This window comes from Pteropus alecto, unplaced genomic scaffold (assembly GCF_000325575.1).
Source record: "Pteropus alecto unplaced genomic scaffold, ASM32557v1 scaffold14, whole genome shotgun sequence".
In the NCBI taxonomy this organism is placed as follows: domain Eukaryota; kingdom Metazoa; phylum Chordata; class Mammalia; order Chiroptera; family Pteropodidae; genus Pteropus; species Pteropus alecto.
In genome coordinates, this window is record NW_006436810.1 from 6913725 (window position 1) to 6934286 (window position 20562).

General features: G+C 41.2%; 1 protein-coding gene, 1 non-coding gene and 1 pseudogene across 13 annotated transcripts in view; 1 reads left to right on the plus strand and 2 right to left on the minus strand.

The window, feature by feature from the left end:
• The window catches only part of ZNF532 (zinc finger protein 532), a 91044-nt gene that overhangs the window by 47859 nt on the left and 22623 nt on the right, over positions 1-20562 (plus strand). For all 12 annotated transcript variants that reach the window (XM_025048085.1, XM_015590815.2, XM_025048083.1 and 9 more), the window contains 4 exons: positions 5998-6179; positions 10612-10788; positions 15687-15849; positions 19237-19518. In XM_025048085.1, the coding sequence (XP_024903853.1) occupies positions 5998-6179; positions 10612-10788; positions 15687-15849; positions 19237-19518 (804 nt within the window). The remainder of the gene's footprint in view (positions 1-5997; positions 6180-10611; positions 10789-15686; positions 15850-19236; positions 19519-20562) is intronic.
• LOC112481316 lies at positions 7227-7342 on the minus strand (annotated as a pseudogene).
• Positions 7359-7431, minus strand: TRNAV-CAC. The gene has a single exon. It is a non-coding gene; the product is annotated as a tRNA-Val (tRNA).

Below are 20562 nucleotides of genomic sequence, written 5' to 3' on the forward strand. Positions count from 1 at the left end.
CCGTCCATTTTCCTGGCAGTGAAAGTTTCACTCTGTTGTGTAGACGCCCAAGCGTAGCCGTTCTGTCTTTGGGGAGAGTTTCCGTAATCGCGTTGTTGGGCTCTGTCTGTGGCTTCAGCCTGTGATGATGCTCAGCTGTTTTTCGGAACTGGGTTTCCTGGAAGGACAGCGTTCCATTCCGCTCTGCGGGACTTCACTCTCCTCTGAGTCGCAGGCGTGCCCCTTGCCAGGTGCAGACGGACACCTTCCTCTCGGCCCCGCCTGGAAAGGCCGGCAGGAGTGGGGGGAGCGGGGTGACGCAGGGTGACACGCTCCTCCCTTCCACACTGTGCAGTCCAGCCTCTTAAGGCCTCAGCCTCTCTCTTGAGAACGGCCTTTTCTCGTTTTGTGCAGTCACCATCCTCCTTCGCTTTTTATCTTTCACGACCTCCCCATTTCTGTTTCGACTCTAGTTTGTGGTTTGATCAGATCCTTTTCTGAGTTTTCCAAGGGTGCTTGTTTGAACCCAGCAAAGGAGCTCTCTTTGTTGTCACCGGCGGTGGCTGTACGTGCCGGATCTCCTTCACCATCTCCCCGTACACACGTGTTTAGCCTTTTGTGACTTTGCCGGTACGTAATGGGATAAAGTTAGGTTCTGGTGGTATTTGCCTTGCCGGTTTTTCCTCCTTTTACAGATGATCTGTGGACAGTCCATACAAAAGTGGTGATGGCCTTGGAGAATCAGAGTGTCACTGTATTATGAACTGGCCCCATGCTCACAAGCCCTCTGGTGCAGGTCTCTGCTCAGAGCTTGCTTGGAATACCTGGTTTAGCTCAAGGCCCGCGTGGCCCCACACCCCCCAAGCCCTAATCCAGGTCGTGGAATTCTCTCACACCCTGGTACGTAACAGGGACAGGATGCTGGGCGTGCCCAGGCCCAGGGTAAACTGTCCTCCTGCCTGCGTCTGCTCATGCCACAGGGGACCAGGCCGCTGAGGGGAAGGGCGGGATGGCCGAATGTCTTTGGCGGATCTTCTTCCTTCCCAGCCTCACGGAACCAAGCAGTGCAGTAGAAATGGAGCACACAGGCACCTGCTTTTAACGCCAGTAAATCTGCCCTAGTTGGGGGTTGGGGTCCGACCTGTCTGATGAGGAAGTGCGCTTTGGGGCGCACTGAGGGGGGACAGGCAGGACAAGCTTTCCACGAAGTATGTGAGAGCTGGCGACTGTAGCTTGAATAACGGCTGTTTAAATGTATCGGAATGTCCTTGCTTCACCTCTCTGTAAAGCCCTGACTACATTTAGCCGCGTACAGACTGGAAGTGCATACCGTGACCTCTTAATCGATAGAGCCTGTTTTCATCCTGTAGAATCTACATCAGCCATAGAATCAGAGAATGTTACAGGCCCGATGGTCAGGTCAGCCCTTTGGTTTTACACTGAAGAAACAAATGCCCAGGGAGTGGCCGAAGCAGGACTGAAGACGAGATTTTTTTTTACCGCTGGTTCGTTGTTCTTTCCCTTGGTCACGCTGATAACCTAAGACAGAGACGCACAGCATAGCGTTGCACAGTTGCAGGACCGTAGGAGTCGTATGGGAATGGACTTGGGTTATGTCCACGTCTGCGTCGAGAGGGCAGATGAAGGTGACTCGTCTTCAGCAGCCCTCATTCTCAGAGGTGGCTGACTCAGTTTAGTTTCAGAAACTTTCTGGGCACCATCAACACAACATACTAAGTACACTGAATTATCTCGAGCAGCCCAGCCCACTCTCATTTCTAGACATACTCCGCTCAGCCAGATTCTTCTGGAAACCATGGAGCCCACCTCAGTTTCCTCACCTGCCCGAAATATCATCATTAGCTGAAGACTCGTGGCTTTTGGCTTTTGGTCCTGCTGTCTTAAGTGTATTCATTTTGGTCAGACTAGTCCTGTCCCAGTTCATAGTTCACTGTCATCAGTGACTTATCTGAGTGGATGATATGTGTCAACCATACCGCTTTCTGAAAATTTGCTCATTTAACTGTCAGCTCTGATTAGGGATTTTTAGTGTAGCAGAATGATTTGAGGACAAAACCACCACAACCAACTAGCTTCGGGAACAAATGTATATATAGTCACTTCTGCTGTAATTCTCTTGATTTGTATTATTTCCCTTTAAGTGAGATCTGAAATGAAATGCTTTCGCTGTGTTCTCATTGTAAAATTGTATGAAAGTGACAGCCAGAAAACAAACTGGTATACTTTATTTTTATTATTTTTGGTAATTATACCATAGACAGACGATTATGAAACTGCTGATATCGAGGCCAGAACAATTTACTTCGCATTGGAGCTGTTTGCGAAGCCAGCAGCGTTTTGACTTTTAGATCCAGTGTTTCAGGCTGTTGCAGGCTTTTGGTCTCTTTGAAATTTGAGCATAAATATGTATTATATTTATTCACATATCTCTAGCGTTTCTAACCTTTCGCCGCGTACCTTTCCCAGGCTGTTTTTCTCCCTAAAGTATGAATTAAAACACGTAGAATTGTTTTCCTTGTTCTCAGACATCTCTGAGCCCTGACTAGGGCCACGGTGAGCCCTGCGCCTCTCCCCACGGCCTGGTGCCACTGTCGACCGTGGATCTCAATGCCAGGCCTGGGCAGAGAGGGCGCGGCCTAAGTAGTTGTCAGATATGGAACGTGATTGCTTTCCAGCTCTATTTTCCCGGACTCGTGTTCCATGACTTTTGGAAAGTAATATCTTACTTTAAAGAGTAACAGTTCTCTGAACGAATAAGAGTAACAGTTCTCTGAACACAGTATAAATTACCATTTTTTACCTAAATGCTAAAAACATTTATCCATTTTCAGATGATGTATAAGTAAAATGTCAGAAGGCACACGAAATCATTTAAGTGCATTTTATTATACTTTTTTCTATTTAAAAGGCAGGGACTGTCCCATTAAATTGCTTTAGCCGCTTGTAAATAGCCTCAACTTTTAGAGAGGTAGCGTTTTAAGATATGTTGTAGTTTCTTTGATTTAAAAAAGGAAAGGAAAGTCAGGTTCTCTTAGACCGCAAAAATCCTGACCGCTCCTTTGCTCAAATACATCCAATTCAGAGAGACTGTGTGTCCTGGCTCCTGGTGCAAAGACCCCGGAGAAGCAGTGGGCGGGGGGTGGGGGGTAGGGAGGGCTCCTTTGCTTCACCAGTACATCAGGAAGCAGGGACAACAGTGTCATGAAACACAGGTACAGTGATTAAAACTCGAGAGAATACTCGTGCGAGTTTAGAACCGCTGATGTCACGCATCACGCAAGCATCAAGGAGGAGAATGTCTGCGGTCCAGACAGCATGCTTTTTCTCAGAAGGGAGTAGAGGCGGGGAGTGGAAGCAGGTAAACAGAGAGAAATGTGGGAGTAAATACGGTGTGTGATGGATACACACGCATCTGTGCGTATAAACCGAAGACGAGGTCTTTATCCAGCGTGACTCCCCAGTGACAGTCATCGCACAATATGAAAGCATTTTGATGTGGGGCTGTGGTCCACACTGGCCCTCACTTTCTCCTTGTACTTCTGGATCTAAAGTGGAGATGGATGAGTGCACATTCCTATAGCGGTCTAGGGAAAACCACCAGCTCTCACAGAGCCCCATGGGGCTGTCAGGGGCCACCCTGCCACACAGAACATCACGAAGGGAACACTTCCCTCTCCAAGGACTGGTATGAGAGAGGTTGGTATTGAAATGTTGGTGTTGAGGTGACCCTGTCAGTCTAAAACATCTTTCAGTCTCTGCAGTCACAGTTTTCTGTCATAAAGAGCATTTAATAACTCATAAAGCCTATTTTTAATTGAATAATTTTGGGAATTCATTGTTAACTTGATAGAAACAAAGCCTTTTCATCCAGCAACACATCTATAACCATTTGTGTAGTTCCATATGTATTAGAAACGTAAACGATCAATAGGGAAGAGTATTTAAGCAATTCGTTGTGAATTTTCTATGTATTGTGAAGGATATTTGTTAACACATCTTGATGAGAGAGAACGTGAAAACTTTTTTCAGCTTTCACAGAACACGTACTTCGTCTCCTGTGTAGATTTTCTATTTTCGTTGCTGTTTTTTCCTGTTGTAAAAATAGTGTAAGCCCTCTGCTTTACATAAAAGATAAGCCGCGGAGGGAGGGGCATCACCTGTATCCCTGACATATAATGGTTGTCGTTATTTGCTGATAGTTTTTCTCCTGTGTATTCTTGTTTGTTCATTCCTTGTAACCCCCATACCTAGCCTCTCACGAGCGCTCCATCACAGGCCTTTGTAGCAGTCAGAACCCAGTTCAAATCCTGGTTCTTACACTTAATAGCTGTGGGGCTGTGGCGAGTTGCTTAACTTCTCCAAACCTCATTTCCTCATCTGTAAAATGGACATAATATTATCGATCTAGTTCATAGATTATTATGAGAATTAAATGAGATGTTGTATCTAAATGTATTTATTTAAAGTACTTAGTTCATCACTTGGCTTATGGTGGAATTATCAGTCTGTCTAACTAAAATATGTCTTGACTTTAATATAGTATATATTGATTTTATTACTAAGTGCAAGACATTCTAAGATGCCTGTGGAAATTCAGACATTATAATTCACTGCCTGTGGTGGAAGTAGATAGAAAACTTTAGTTCAGAGAAACAAATTACCAGTGATAAGGTAGATGTCAACAGGATTTTATAATTAATGACTCTGTTGATTGGTTTTCTTTGCTGTGGCTTGTTTTAACCTTTGGAATATTGTTATTAGAAAAGAAATGCTGTTTTTTTAATAATGCTAACTTCATCAAAGCTCCTTGTAATGTTATTTTGTGATTATAATAAACATTTTGTGGGCTAAAATTTGTATTTTAGTTCTTTCAGGAGAAAACGAAGAAAGAATTTTCAAGTGAGTTTCTGATTTTTGTTAGAGTCACTCAGAAGTTTAAACGTTAATTTGGGCTTGATTCCAAAGCTAAAAGAATAAAAAGTCTTTTTAAAATGTCATAATTCTGTTGTCATTATAAAAGATTACTTTAAATCTTAGCTAGAATCTATATTTTGAGGCTTTCTTTATATATTTTGGAAGCTCGTAGACACTTGCATGAATATCAAAATAGTATTCAAACACATTTTATCTTGTGCTATGTTAGGTTTATTTTTGGAATAAAAGTAGTACTCAGTTTACACTTAAGATTTTTGTTTTTATGTTTAAAATATATGCCATGTTTAGTGCTTACATCTAAGGGGATGAAAAATAGTGTGTTTCAGTTTTTTCTGGTCAGTTAATGATCTAGAGCCTTTCCAAAGAGGATTTTAGTCTTAATTTTATTTTTTATGTGGCTAGATTTTAAGCTCTCGATTAAAGTTCCTTTTAATATCTAAATTTATGTATCTGAACTTGAGTTCGCTGGTCTTAATTGTGAATCACATAATGTCCAGTTCCTCCATTTAAAAATCAATTCGTGTATAAAAAAGAATAACCAATTGTGGTGGCCGTTCTTCTGTATTCCTGTACTTCAGATTTCACATACACCGAAATGACTTAAGAAAAATAGACACTGGACTAGTTTCTAATTAATTTTTATTATTTCGAAGAAGGTTTTTTTGAGTTGTGGGAACTGTGACTGTTGTCAAGATAGATGCCCATAAACTTGTAATTATGCATTAATGTTGATTCGCTTATGTAATTTGCAAGAATACCTCTTCTTCACACTAAACAAAATGCAGAAGTAACAAAATCGGAACACGCCCTAAAGCTGACGTTCCCTCTTCCTCATACTTTGGGATGAGCCTGACTACATAGTACATATTATTTTTGTTTTACAGGGTAAGGAATTTTCCACTGAACATTTAACTTTCGAGTTTTGCTTTTTCCTTGGTCTTAGAATCAATTATCGTATTTGAAATGACCACTGTGTAATTATTTTGAGGTTTAACCAAGCTTCTTCGCGTATTAGAAAATACTTCGTAGGACCAACCCTGTCTCCCCCTTTGGTTTGTTTAGAAGACTTGCACTATCTGCCAGATGCTGCTTCCTAACCAGTGCAGCTATGCATCACACCAGAGAATCCATCAGCACAAATCTCCCTACACCTGCCCCGAGTGCGGGGCCATCTGCAGGTCGGTGCACTTCCAGACCCACGTCACCAAGAACTGTCTGCACTACACGCGGAGAGTTGGTTTTCGGTCAGTATTTCGTTCGCTTACGTGCAAGTAAAGCTCGTTCACTTAGGACTGCACAGCATTTCGAGTGGCCTGTGCGCATAGTGATCAGGGTCATACAGTGATACCTCGATTAACAGATCCTCTGGGAGCCGACCTCGTGTGTCGTTAAGAGTTCATCTGTTTGAATCCTTTAATTGGTCTTGGCCCGCTGGCCCACACAGAGCTGAGGGGAAGCGGAGCCCATCCTTCAGGCAAAAGTGTGCACATGGCAAAGTTCGGCTTTGATATGACTGTTAGAGCCTCTTCTTCCTGCACCCTTTCTAGCCTACTGTCGTTGTCATGCTCTCTGGAGCCTTTTTAACCCGTGCAAGAACACTGTGCATTTCCGTACCTCTTAATCCTTCCTCCTCTAATCAAACCAGAAGGGATGCGATGGTCCCTCACTTTTATTTTGTCACGTTGGAGGATTGGGTGTATGTTCTTTCCTAACTGTGTTCTTTGTGGGAGAGCCTTGCATGCCAGATAACCTTCCTTTATTCCTGCTTCTCCATTACCTGAGTTCACACTTCTCCCTCACGTTCACACATCTTAACTGTGACCCCTTTCACTGCCCCCTTAAGATGCTCAGATGTGTCTTTTACAGCATCTGCCAAATCTAATGTTAGTTTAGCTAATATTGAGTGATGATGTACTTGAACTTTATCCTCCACTTTGTGACCTTCTGAAATGCATTCTGCAGCCTTTTATATTTTGACCCAGTAAAGGCCCACCAAGAAAACCTGTTATTGATACACAATGTCTTTGTTAATAGAGGTATTACTGTATTGTGTGTTTATCTTAAACATGTTTGGTTGCCTGGTATCTTTAATGTTAGATTGCTAATATACAGTATTTTTTTTTTTAGTTGTAATATAGTTATACCATGTTTTACAAAAATAAGAGTCCAGTTGGTATGATTTGACAGTTTTATTTCAGTTAAGTTTAGGTTACAGCATCACCAGTTCCTAGGTGGCTCGTTCATTTTTCTTTTTTCTTTTTTTTCTATTACTGATTATTTATTATTATGTATGCCTACAGCACCTGGTCTTTCTAGGTGGTCTCCCATTCAAGTACTAACCAGGCCCGACCCTACTTAGCTTCCAAGATCAGACATCGGGCTTGTTCAGGGTGGCATGGCCATAGACCATAGACCATAGACCGTGGCTCCACTGGGGTACAAACCCAGGACCTTCTGCGTGTGAAGCAGACGTGCTAACCGCTGAACTATGGAACCACGTCCTCTGTTCATTTTTCTAACACTAATAGAGGCTTGCTTCACATTTTTTCCTCATGCCTCCAATGTTGAATGGGTTAGGAATCTACTCTAGTAGAAAACCTTTGGTTTGGAAGAAACCAGAGTCTTGGGTACCAGTTCTGCTGCTAATTGTGCAGTATTTCCTGTGTTCTCTCTGTGCCATGGTGCCCTGTCTATAAAATTGGTGTGATGCTTGCCTCTTTCTCCACTGGGATGTTAGAGAGTAAAACAGGATAATCAAGATGCATACTATGTCCTCAGGGAGAAAGTCACACATTGAAGGTGCCCTTGATTCCACAGACTCTACACACGAGGTAATTTGGTTCTCATCCCACGTTTCGAAACTGTTGTTGCTGGATTCTTTGTTTCACGATGGAAAACAGTTCTACAACATTTTCTGACTGCTGATGGATGCCAAACTTTCCTCAGACGTTTAGTTTATTTTTCTAATATAATGAAAGTAAACTTAGATTGGAATGAAGAAAGGAAATAAGACATCTGTAACTCTAGCTATTCCTGGTACCTTCCCTAAATTAAAACAGAGGCTCAGTAGGCAGGCTTATAGTAATCAGCTCACTAGGAAAAGCACATCCCTTGCATATTCTCTCTCTCTCTCTCTCTCTCTCTCTCTCTCTTTTTCTTGCCCCATTCACAGAGTTGCTTAAATTGGGGGCTTTGAATTTTTACTAAAATTTTTTGTGTTTAGTATAGTTTTTTTTTTTTCTGATATGAAGCTTATAAGCTTTAAAGGTACTCTGTTTGTATATTCTGAAGTTTAGTTCATGTTTACCTCTTCATGGAATACAAAATAATTTGACCTTGGTTTTTTCCTTGGCTGTTTCAAATAATGGTCCAGTGTAATATTGACTGGGGTTTAGCAGCCCTTGGCCTTGTATGTTTTTCCCTCCTTTTTGGCTCTCTAGTTTTTCAATCTTTTTTTTTTTTTTTTTTTTTTTAAGGCAGAGGCATCTCTCTAACACGATTCTCACGCCTTACTTTGTCTCTTCTTGATTCACTATGTTTTGTTTTCTCTCTCTCCTTGACCGTAGTGCATCTCCCACACACTGAGGGACTTATTTCTAGTTTCTGATTGATTTAGTAATAGTCAAGTATTTATCTGAATTTTCCTGCTTCTCAGTCCATTGGATCTGCATCTTGAAAGTGGAATTATCGAATTATATAGTGTAAACATTTTTTTAAATTAAAAAATAAAGAGAAACTTGATTGGGTACCCAGAATACAACAGACTTCTGGTATATTAAATATTTATTAATAGACTGATTTTTTAGTAGCATTAGGATACTCTGTGACCCTTTCAAATTCTGCCTTCTGTTTGTCTTATTTATATTCCCTACTGGCCTCTTGTTGTCCTTGAACCTTTTTTCCCACTCATGGCAACTCTCTCTTTCTTTCCTTACATTGGGAGGGTTTTCCCTTGGCTTCCATTGACTCTTTGGACCAAGCTGTAGCCACCTCCTTCATCAACGGTAGATCCTTTAACTTGCTGTTTATTTTCTTTGGGTTAACTCTTCCTCTCACACAGGACGACTTCAGAGAATGAAATCTTTGTTCCTTTTTTGCCTTTCCTTGGTCTTTTGCCCTTTGAAATCACTTTTCTACCCTTGATGGGAAAATCTTTTGTTCATGAGTCATGGTGTCGAAGATCCTTCTGTTTCCTTAGTAACCCATCTTTTATTGTGTTATGTAATCTTTCTCTTTCACAGGAATCATAGACGTTTAGGGTTGGGGAGGACTAAAAAATGATCTTCTCATTTTACAAATGAGAAACTGGCCTAGAGAGGATCAATAATAACCTGTTTAAGACAACACAAGTTCAAGTTAACCCAAAATAATTTCCATATGCTTGGGTGGCTTTATTACCTAGCATAATAGTTTAAGTAGATGGGCTAAAGGAATTTTCCTTAATTATTCTCCTTTTGTTATTTAGTGTTTTTATGTATATGCTGCTGAACATTTTGCCTCAAGTCGTTTAAAATGCTTATGCATTAATAATGATTTTTTTAAAAGTGCTTACAAAGCTTGACACGGCACGCTTTATAGAACACATGTAATTCAGAGCATGCCACTCCTATGTGACTTTGGAAGCAGCTCTGTGAATTCAGAAGTGAGGTTCAAAGACTAGAAATATCTTAGATTAATGCAGAAGTCGCTGAGCTCGGTCTCCTGGAAGGCTGGCCCTGTCCACAGTCTTCCTCTCTAGGTCCCATTCATATCCAGGAACATGTCTGCCAGGGATATTATATCCATGTAGACCCTCTAGAGTCCATAGAGACCACTCCGTCGGGTGTGAACAAAGGACGGACGAGGTTGTCACATGGGTGTGCTGTCGTCAGTGTTGCTGAGGGTCCTTGAGTGAGAAGGATGTGGTCGGGGAGAAGCGCATCGAAGTTTTAAAGTTTGTTTCTGTAGGGCCAGATGTGAACAAGGAATGAGCGAATCAAATTATTAGAAAGTCAGGAAGAGGTTAGCTAGAGAGGCAGTTATATTTAGAGATGTCGATTGTTCAGAAGTTTACAATTTGTGTCATTTCTTAAACAAATATAACTGTACTTAAATTTATTTTCCAGGAGACACACAGTCTAGGTGGGTGACCTTCTCTACCTGATGGGCCCCCAAACCTCCAGCTATATTAACCACATCAGTGTATACCAGGAAACAGTGGCCACGGCTTGGGAGCCCACGCTTACTCATTCCTCTGTGCGCCTCTCTTGATGGCATGTAGGGTTAGACAGTGCAGATCTTCCACTGGAGATGACACTGGGTAGAGGGGACGGCTAGGAACCACAGGGCCCTGATGTCAGGATTCAGCGGATGGGAGTCTTCTGCAAAGCCAGGAGTCACAGGGTCTTGCTGTGTTCCAGGCCTCGATATGGTCCCTATGCTCCTTTGTTCTCACCCCAGTCTGGGCATCCATTCCGAGAATCTTTAAGATGCTCAAAGTCTAGACCATTTCAATTTTCTTTTTCTTCTTCTTCATGGTCTTCCTTCTTACATATAAAAATGGGAAAAAAATGAAGCGCACTTCCAAAAAGCTATTAGAAACCTCAAAAGGCCGTTACAATGCGTTCATTTTACACAGTTAAGTTACACGTGCGTAATGGTCTCGTTCTAACGACTGCGTATTTATTTTTCTAACAGATGTGTACATTGCAATGTTGTGTACTCTGATGTGGCCGCACTGAAGTCTCACATTCAAGGTTCTCACTGTGAAGTCTTCTACAAGTGTCCTATTTGTCCAATGGCGTTTAAGTCTGCCCCAAGCACACATTCCCACGCCTACACACAGCATCCCGGCATCAAGATAGGAGAACCAAAGTAAGTCATGCTCCGTTTGACTTCTACTCCGCTGCTTTATTCCTAATTTCAAGGAGGTATTAGTTCTGTGGATTTTCTGTGGAAAATCGAAGATGGGAAAAGTGGTGCCCCCGTGTAGATTCTGACGCTCCTGCAGTACAGCCCACACCTCGGAGCTCAGAGCTCCCTGAACCTTTAGGTTCTTTCCGGGGGAAGTCTTTGTCCCCAAGCGTCACTTATTATTATTGCTCTTGTCATCAGTTTTTAGTAAACAAGTGAATATTTATAAATTTTGTTCTTTTTCTTATGATGATTTTAACAAGTTCTCGGAAAACTCTAAACAGCGGTCATCTTTCCATTTTTCCGTAGTTTCTTTCTTGTAGGATCCATTTTTCACAGTAACATAAGATGAAGTCAATTTCAGAATGGTTACTGGTTACTGAATTAACTTTATAGCCAGTATTAATAAAGGTGTATTTCACTTTTGCCTTAATCTCGCTCTTAACATTGTCAATTTTTGCTTTTTTTGTGCCTTTAATAATGAAGCGGTGCTTCAGCAGACAATTAGGGGGCTGCTTGTCCACAATAGGGGGAGCTTAGTGAAGGGGAGTAAGTGTGAGCACGGAGTCAGAATCCTACGCCCACCCACCGGCTGTGCGAACTTGGATTGTCACTCACTCTGTCTCAGAATTCGTCTTCTCCCCTGTAAAGCGAGGGTAATGCTTATGTCCCTGGGTTTGTGTGAGGATGAAACGAGATATGTTTCAAATGCCTAGCACACAGGCCCCACATCTGGAGCGTGGAGGGGCTCTGTGCCATTAGTTTCTTCCCATGTCCTCCCCACCCCCTCTGATTTTGTGCACATAACAGCACTGGATTAAATACTAATGGTCATGTTCACTTTTTCCCCTGTATTATTTATGGCACTGTAGGATTTGATAATTATGATAAGATTTGCAGCCTCAAATCTAGTGGAGTGTTTTTGCCCATCACTCCATAATCAAGGAAGTATTAGGGAGAAGATATGCAGATATGCCATGTTACATTGTCTGGCTTTTGTTGTAACATTTAGTTTTGGGGAAATGTTATTGACTAAACACTACAGAAGTGACTGTTTACTAAAAGACTGTGATAAAATGAAGTTTTATTCTAGTAAGACCTTCACTCTGATCTTTGTAGATCCTCAAAATGAGACAGATTACACATTAAAGGATCAATACACAGCTTGGTGTGTCGATTCCAACGAATGACATTGAACAGTCTTTGGCATTTGTGGCAGTCAGGCTCCTGGACACCAGCGTTATCTTCCCCGCCAGTGAACATAGTTTTGATGGATTCCTTTATTCAAATAAAAAAACTTTATTCACTGAAATATGCTTGAAACCTGGAACATTAGTTGTTACCTGGAAATACAGGGCAGCAAATGATTAAAATAAGCTAAAACAATATTCCTCAAATTTGAATAACGTGTAAGAAAACATTATTCCAATATTTTCTTAACATGTTTTTTTACGACAATGATTCTTTAATGAGTGCCAAACCTAAAGATGGGCATCGATTACTGCATTTTAAACTATAAAACAAATTTACAAATACACTGCAACGAAACTCCCAAATCAGTGAGCTTTAAGTTAACAATATTGATTCGGGGTGATGACCGGTGCTGGGCTAAACCGAGGCCTGGCTGGAGCACCGGGTGCTGCTCCTCGGGCTCTGTGGTTTGTCACACGCTGAGCTGCAGTGTGCCTTGAGATTACTCTTTCCTGCCCCTTCCCTGATCTACCTCCTATAAACCCTTCCTGCACCACGCCGGAAGGCTGTTTGGCCTGCATTTGACCCAAAAGCTTCCTTTTGACATTAAATCCATCTCTGTTCTGTTTGTATGAGCCTGAAATAAATCAGTAGTCCCCACTGTAGTGGAATCTCAGGCACTGAAATCTCCTAGCAGTGGTTTTATGTAAATGAGTAAAAGTTATGCAAATGATTTATATTAATTTTTAAAGATTAACATAAAAATCCCCCCATCTTCTTTAGGGAATATATAGAAGTCTGAAAATATACCCATAAAACCCTGCAGTCCCCCTCCTCAATTTGAAAAGCACGGCACAGATTTTTTTTTAATGAAGGTTTATGTAGTGTCGCTAGGTACTCGGCCTGTTCTAGTGCTTTGTTCCTTGTTTTCCAGTGTCTGGTCAGGCATGTCTCCCTGCCGTGTAAAAGGAAGCTTTGAACACCCTTTAGTCTTTTTTGGGTCATTTGAGATCATTTTCAATGTCCATGACTGGATTTTATGATGATACAGTCTTGTGTCTATTTCTGTATTTTCCTTGACATCTGGTAAATAGCAGTTTCTTTTGATGCTTTGTGCCTTTCATTTGCCACTTCTAAACGTATATAAGTGGATACATGAGGACTCCAAAGTTAAGAATTGTATCAGAGACAGATTTTGAACAAGTGCCTAAGAACTAAAATACGCGTGGAATTACAGTCGCAGCACAGTGGAGGACTTTGGAGTTGGACGAAACTGAATTTGAACCATGGCCCCGGGATTGACACACGTGAAGCAGATTCTCCCATCCGAGTCTCAGGGTCCCCTCTGTGAACTGGCTGGTAGGGTGAATTCACCTAACGCAGGTGCGGGGATGGTACGATGCTCGGGATGGTGCATTGCACCTGGTTAGGTTCGGCCAGTGGCGATGGAGGAGGTTTGTGATGTCAGAGCTCAGAACCCTTTTATTCATTCGTTTTTACATCCATTTCAGGGTTAGCCCTTGGTCCTGGAGGGTTTTGGTTGCTGTAAGTGGCACTCTTGGCCAGAATCTTCTCATCACGTCACGTTGGGGACACGTAATGCTTACCTGTCCTTGTAGGAGTGATGTGACTAACCTCCACCATCTAGTCCAGTTGGTGTCCCCCCATTCCCTGTAAAAGTCACCGTTCCCCCTTTATAGTTGTTAGTTCATGGGGCAGAATTCTGATATTATACTAACAACCCGTTCCTCAGAAAAATGCCTAAGTAAGTAGATTCTCTGTGCTTTCTTTGCTATTTAAGTAGAAGGCAGCAACTCAAAACAAACAAAACCCTACTCCAAAGCTATGTAGCATGAATAAAATGAGCCATGCCATTTTTCATGAAATAGTTATTTCTGAAAATGTAAGAACAGAATCCTGAGAAAATTTTTAGCCCAGCTAGTAAATCTTAGTTCTTTTCTAGAAGCTGTTCTTTTTGTCTTAGTATTGTGTGCTAATTACAGAAAAATCAGGAAATATAGACGAGCAAAACAATGAAGGGAATACACATATGATCATTCAGCAGAGATAACGAGTTAAAAGTCGTTTATTTTGTTCCCCACTCCCTTTAAAAAATGTAATTGCATCATGCATACTGTCTTATTTCCTGTGGTTTTAATTTCCATGAAAATCTTTTCATGTCATTGGTATATGTCTGCAACATCTTAAAATTTTTTTTACAGAGCTGCTCTTATTTAATTACTTATATCGAGAGACTATTTACAAATCTAAGCTATTTAAAACAGTGAGGAAATGAATATCTTTGCCACACCTGGTAAAGTTAACGATGACACACCATTATTGTCCACCTTTTAGCTGTCTGGTGAAGTCCAGAAAACCTTTGTCTGACCTTAAAGAATACTCCCGCCCCAATCCATAGTGCTTGTGCTGTGTGCCTAAGTAACATGTCAAGACCTTGTAAAAACATGTGTCGCTCACTCCAATTAAATTTATAAATCTGATGTGGGGAAAAAAAATTAAATACGTAATTTTTCGACAGTGAAATGCAGTGAGGTTTGAAGATGCACGAGAAGTGTTCTCTTACAACCCCAGGAGGAAAGATAAGTGGGTTCAAGAGGCTTTCCTTTTCTTTAGCTTTGCCACGGAAACATCAAATGAAACCTCAGTGTTGCCTTTTTTTCCATTTCTGACTTTCATCTTCAGTTAGTGTTTCTCTGCGATTTTCCTAAGCTGCTTCCTAGGATTCTTTGTGCCTATTCTCATCATTCTTCAAAGGACACTCAGGTCTGTAGGGCCTCCCGTAAGGACCAGGACAACCTGGCATAGTTACCGAAGAAAGGGTGCCCTACTGTGGGCAGATATGCTCACCGTGGCCTGTCACATTCCCTGGGGGCGAAGGTCGTAGCGGGGAGTTGAGGAACTTCGCTTCTCCACACTCTCCAGCCTTAGTGGAAGGTGTCGATGGATCCAAGGAATTGTCTTCCGAAGGTTCAAATTTGTGAAATTAATTTAAGGAGGCTGCTTGGTAGTATGAGGTCCCAAAATGGTTTGCAGTGGACCGTATTTTAAACCATTTAAAGCACAGTGGACATTCGGGTGTTGAAGTGTGGATTTGCTTCTCTGTGGGACTTTCTGTGTTAAGAATAGAATGACGTTCAAGTGTAAAATTGCTACTAAGTCTAAAAGATAACTGGGAACAAGTAACAGTTTGTGCAGTTATGGGAGTTGAGCTGGCTTACTTAGTTCATTAATCAAAATCTTTTTCAAGTTAGGGTACCACCATTGAGCTGTGTTCCTTGTCTGATCTTAAAAAAAAGAACCCTCGAAAACAAAGAAAAAAATCAAGGGTGCTTTTGCTAGTGTTAAAGTAACTAATGAGTGAAAACCTTATAAAAAACATGTGTCAGTTGTAAATCTGTAAGTCATAAAATAGTCATTAATTTAGACTTCGAAGCAAATTTGGTTGAATGTATCTTTACCCAAAATGTTAAGACCAACCTACACTTGAGTGATACCAGTTGCCTTCAAAAGTTTGTTTCTTTTAATTGTGTTTATGTGTTCTCACTGCTTCTGCCTCCTGAGTTCTTGAGCGATGAGAAGTTAGTAGCAGTTTCTTTGGCTTGAGAGATGAGGGCTGACTGACATTTCCATGTACTCCTCTGTTTTAGAATAATATATAAGTGTTCCATGTGCGACACTGTATTTACCCTGCAAACTCTGCTGTATCGCCACTTTGACCAACACATCGAAAACCAGAAGGTGTCTGTTTTCAAGTGTCCAGACTGTTCTCTTTTATATGCACAGAAGCAACTCATGATGGACCATATCAAGGTGTGTGCGCGTCTCTCCTGTCCTTTACGTGAATTGCAGATCTGTTCATTGGTGCCGAATCAAGGCTGAGCTGCAGATTACGATAAAGCATGTGCACTGTCGAGGGAAGGGATCGATGCAAATGGTGGGCGAAGAGCAGTTCACAACATGCTGACATCATATGTTCACTCGACCAAGGGATGCTTTTTATTCCCGCGTCCTCATCTGCATACCATGGAAGATGAATGCAAAGTAACAAGTGCATGCACTGATATTAGAAGAATAATAAAGCGTTCTTTTTTTCTCCCTGGGAAAAGAATGACTTTGAAGTTAACATTTTTGAGAACTTGCTGTTGTATAGGATTTAGACATAGACAGGAACTCTGAAAAATTGTGTAATTTGTATAAATGTTGGTATATTTAGAAAAATGAAGGTTTTCCCTTAAAATTACTTAAGCAGTTAAGTTTGCATTCTAATGGATGCCCCTGGATATTTTGGTCTTTTTTTTTTTTTCCTTCTATCAAGACTGCATGTAAATTGACTATGAGATGACCAGATACAGCACAATGTCTGGTGGGTGGGTATTCAATTAATGACATGAGTAAATGTCCAGTTTGGATCATGCATTTTCCAGCCCTAAAGGGGGCACTTAAATCTCTCTCCAGCCTTTTAAGCTCACTAAGGGCAGCTTAGTCTGGCCCCTTACCTGTCCACTGTGATAGGTGAAACAGTTTTATTCCTGTGCGATTAGGAGATAATATCCATCAGCTCTCAGAGATTAAAGTGATTTAACTTTTTTAGAAAGAGAAACAACAGACCCAATATTATCATGAAGTCAGTCTCTTTCTCTTAGTTTTTCTTTCTTTCTTTCTTTTTTTTTTTTAATATATTACACAAAAAAGGTCAGTTTAAAGAGCAAATCAGGTCTCGTGTCCTCTTAGGTGAATGGACTGTGAATCCTTGGAATTTCCTGTCGCGTGGATGTGAGCCCATGTGGCATGACCTCCTGTCTCAGAGGCCTTCCCATCCCTGGGAGTCTTCACGTTGGAGGCCAGGTGGAGGTAGTGGCTGTGTGGCATTATTAGGATCAGTCAGATGCATGGGAGGTCGGCTTCATCGTTCTCACTTTAAATACAATAAAATCCTCTTAAAGTATTGCAAAGATTTTTTTTTTTCTAAAATTACAAAATTATCTTCACAGTAAATATTTAATGAACGAAATAGGAAAAACTAAAAAGCGCTTCTAAAAATGTAGGGACATTTAGGGACTTAGACCCAAATATTTTAACATACTGTATATAGCGGGGAGTGGGGTGAAAGAAAAGTTGCTTCTTTAAGAGGCTTTTAAGGATTTTGCTTTCTGGGGCTCATCTTGACATCTGGAAATGGGGTCGTGGAGTTTGAGGTTGGGGGTCTTCCTTGCATTAATAGTGAATTTGGAGGAACACAAGGACCCAAGAAACAGACTGAGAGGAACAGTAAAATCCTGGGGCCCCGGGGAGGAAAGAATTGTTTTTCTTCACCTGAACCTTTACAACACAACACGATAACGAAGTGCTTCCTCACGGTGTAGGCCCCCGGGCTCCACGCTGGCAGGTACATTTACAGTAAACTTTCAGGTTCCAGTCATTCAACAATAAGTCATCCTTTATTGTTACCGGAGCTACGGGAAAATCAATTCTAAAATAATTAAATGATATTTCTTTTACTAAACATTTGTTTCTAATAAACAGTCTTACTTTTACTTACAGTGCGAAAGTAAAATAAATTAGAGATTCTCACGTCGGCACTCACCGTGTTGCTCCCCTGTCACAGCAGAATCGCTTGCTGCTGCTCCATAATTTCTCTAGAGCAGGATGACATTCTCTTATAAAAAGGATGCTTTACTACTTTACCTTCAACTTTTCAGTTAGTAAGAACGTGTTTGCCTAGAAACTTAAGAAAAGCTTATTAGAAGGTTTTGGTTTTTGGTTTTGGGGAGATTTAAATGGTTAAAAATGTAAAAACATGGATTTTGTTTTTAAAAAAAGGCCATTTAAACACAGAAGCCCCTGCCCTGCGTGGCAGACAAGCCAAAGCACACATTGTGGCTGTGATGACATCACGTCTCGCCCCAGATTTTCTTTTTACAAAGGGACATTGGACATGCAGCTGAGGCCTTTTTAAAAGGGTGGACCTCTAACTTCTGCTCACAAGAAAATTATAGAGCCCTCCTTTTTCCCTTTTGGCATAAGACAGTATTGAAGAAGGTTGGCCACTTCTTGGTGCTGTTTCAAAAAGACTTTGACCTTTAGAAAGTATGATGGAAAGTACGCCGAAGGAACAGCTTCTTCCTCGAACACTCAGGAAGGAGGGTGGAGCTGGGAATCTGTGACGGAGGAGACCTAGACGTGCTAATGCACCTTAGGAGCCGTGTGTCACAGTGTGTCCTTCTGTTTGTTGGCTCACGAACTCAGGCTGGTACCAGCCTGAATACCGATTGAAGACCCTATTCAAAGATGAATTGTACATCGAGGCACAGACTGTTTTGCTTCCTTGCTTTTTGGTTTTGTTTTGTGTTTGTTTTGGACTCCATGCTTCTAGAACACAAACCAGAAACCAACGTGAGCCTGTCTTTAGAATCAAAGTGCCCCAAAAGAATATGAAATCCTGAGAGTTTTAAGTTGAAGATAGCTGTTGAGGCTAATGAGAATAAATAGCCACGCAGTTGCAGAAGGCTTTTTGAGTATCCACTGTGTATAGTTCACAAGTCTGGGTGTTGTCAGTGAGAAGAGATGGATTGGGATAGCCTGTAGGGAGATTACAGTTACCTCCTAAAACCTCAGCAAAAACCCAAACTGTTACAGGTATTCCAAGAATGCAAAAGGCATGAAGGAGAGGGAGAAAGGTTTGCCATTCATGTATTGGTCTTAGGTTTGTTGCAGTTAGTTAGCTGACAGTCTTAAAACACCCACCAACACGTTAGCCTGTTGAAACGTTTCTGGGTCGATGTGAAACCAGAAACGGTCTGTCATACGGCGGATTCACTGTGGAACAGTGGGAAGGATAGAGTGCCAGGAATAATGCGGATTTAGTGCAGAAATCTTTCTTTAAAGAATTTTAAAATGGCATAAGCAAATAAGTTTTTAAAAATGATTTGGACCTAGAAATGCATATCTTAATAGCAGTCATCAAAGTTAATACTTCTTTAACTCTTTAAATTTATGTTTTGATTATATTTGACCTCCAGATAATACTTTCTTCTCTCTTTTTTAAGCATACATTTTGCTTAGATTTTCTTCATGTATCATAAACATTTCTGAATGAATATAAAGTCACATAAAAATGTTATGTATTAAGATAGTCCACACGTGCTTTCCCTCAGTGGTGTGTTTTGTGATAGAATTTCTTTTCTTTTCATCACGTAGTCTATGCATGGAACATTGAAAAGTATTGAAGGGCCGCCAAACTTGGGCATAAACCTGCCTTTGAGCATTAAGCCTACAACTCAAAACTCAGCAAATCAGAACAAAGAGGACACCAGATCTATGAACGGAAAAGAGAAACTGGAAAAGAAATCTCCATCTCCTGTGAAGAAATCAGTGGAACCCAAGAAAGTGGCCAGTCCTGGGTGGACGTGCTGGGAGTGTGACCGCCTGTTCACCCAGAGGGACGTTTACATTTCCCACGTGAGGAAGGAGCACGGGAAGGTAAGAACGGAGGCCGCGTTAGCGTGAGGGAGAGCCCTGGACTGACGGACCTCCGGCCCCTGGGTTTTGGGTGCGGCTCTGTCGGGAATTGTTAGTGGGGTGACCTCAAACATCGCTCAGTGTCCCTGCGCCTCAGTTTGTTTACCTGTGAAGTGGACGTTTCCCCGTCCTCCTCCGTTCCGCGGCTTTGCTCATAATCGCCTTCACTTGCACTCGCTCCCCTGAAGGCGAACACGGAGTCATCTCCCACGTTCCCGAGGAAACCGAGAACAACGGTGAACCAGAGCTCACAGTGTTCGAATTTACCTCTTACCCCAGTGACAAGTAAGGAAGAAAGCAGGAAGGGAAGAAAGTAGATTTTTGAAAACTGCTGGTAGCGTTTATATGACTTATGTGATTATTTCCTGAATTTGGTAGTGGGAAGAGGGACCTCATCCTTAAATATCTAGAAGTTCTGTAACAAAATCACTGAAATTTCTGAGTGGCAATATGTATATTCTTTCTCTTTTTAAAACGATAAGCACACATATCCAACTAATACGGAATTTTAAAAAATGACCATTATTAGACTTAATATAACTAGCAAGATTATTTTTTAATATTATTACGATTATCTCAAAATTGGTGTGTCATGGTCAGAATCCAGAGAAAGTCCGTATTACCTTTGGTTCTTATATAACTTAAATCTCTCTTAAAATATAGCAGTTTTCTTTTTTAATGTGCTGTTGGAAAAATTAGGGTATATGTCCTATAGATTGTCCCCCAAATTTCTGGATTTGGGTAACGGCTTCCTTTTGACATTGTTTGACTTACTTCTCTTTATCCCATACTTCTTAGAAATTTGGTTAGATTCAGGTTGATTTTTTTTTTTTTTTTAGATAAGTATACATCATAGATGCTGTATTCTTTTTGTATCACATCCCGAGGCACATAATACCGGTTTGTCCTACGTTTGGTGATACTAAGATTGATTAGTGGCTTCAGAGACACTGCGCTTTTAAAGAAACCATTTTATTGCCTTAACTTACGCTAGTAAAACCAGAT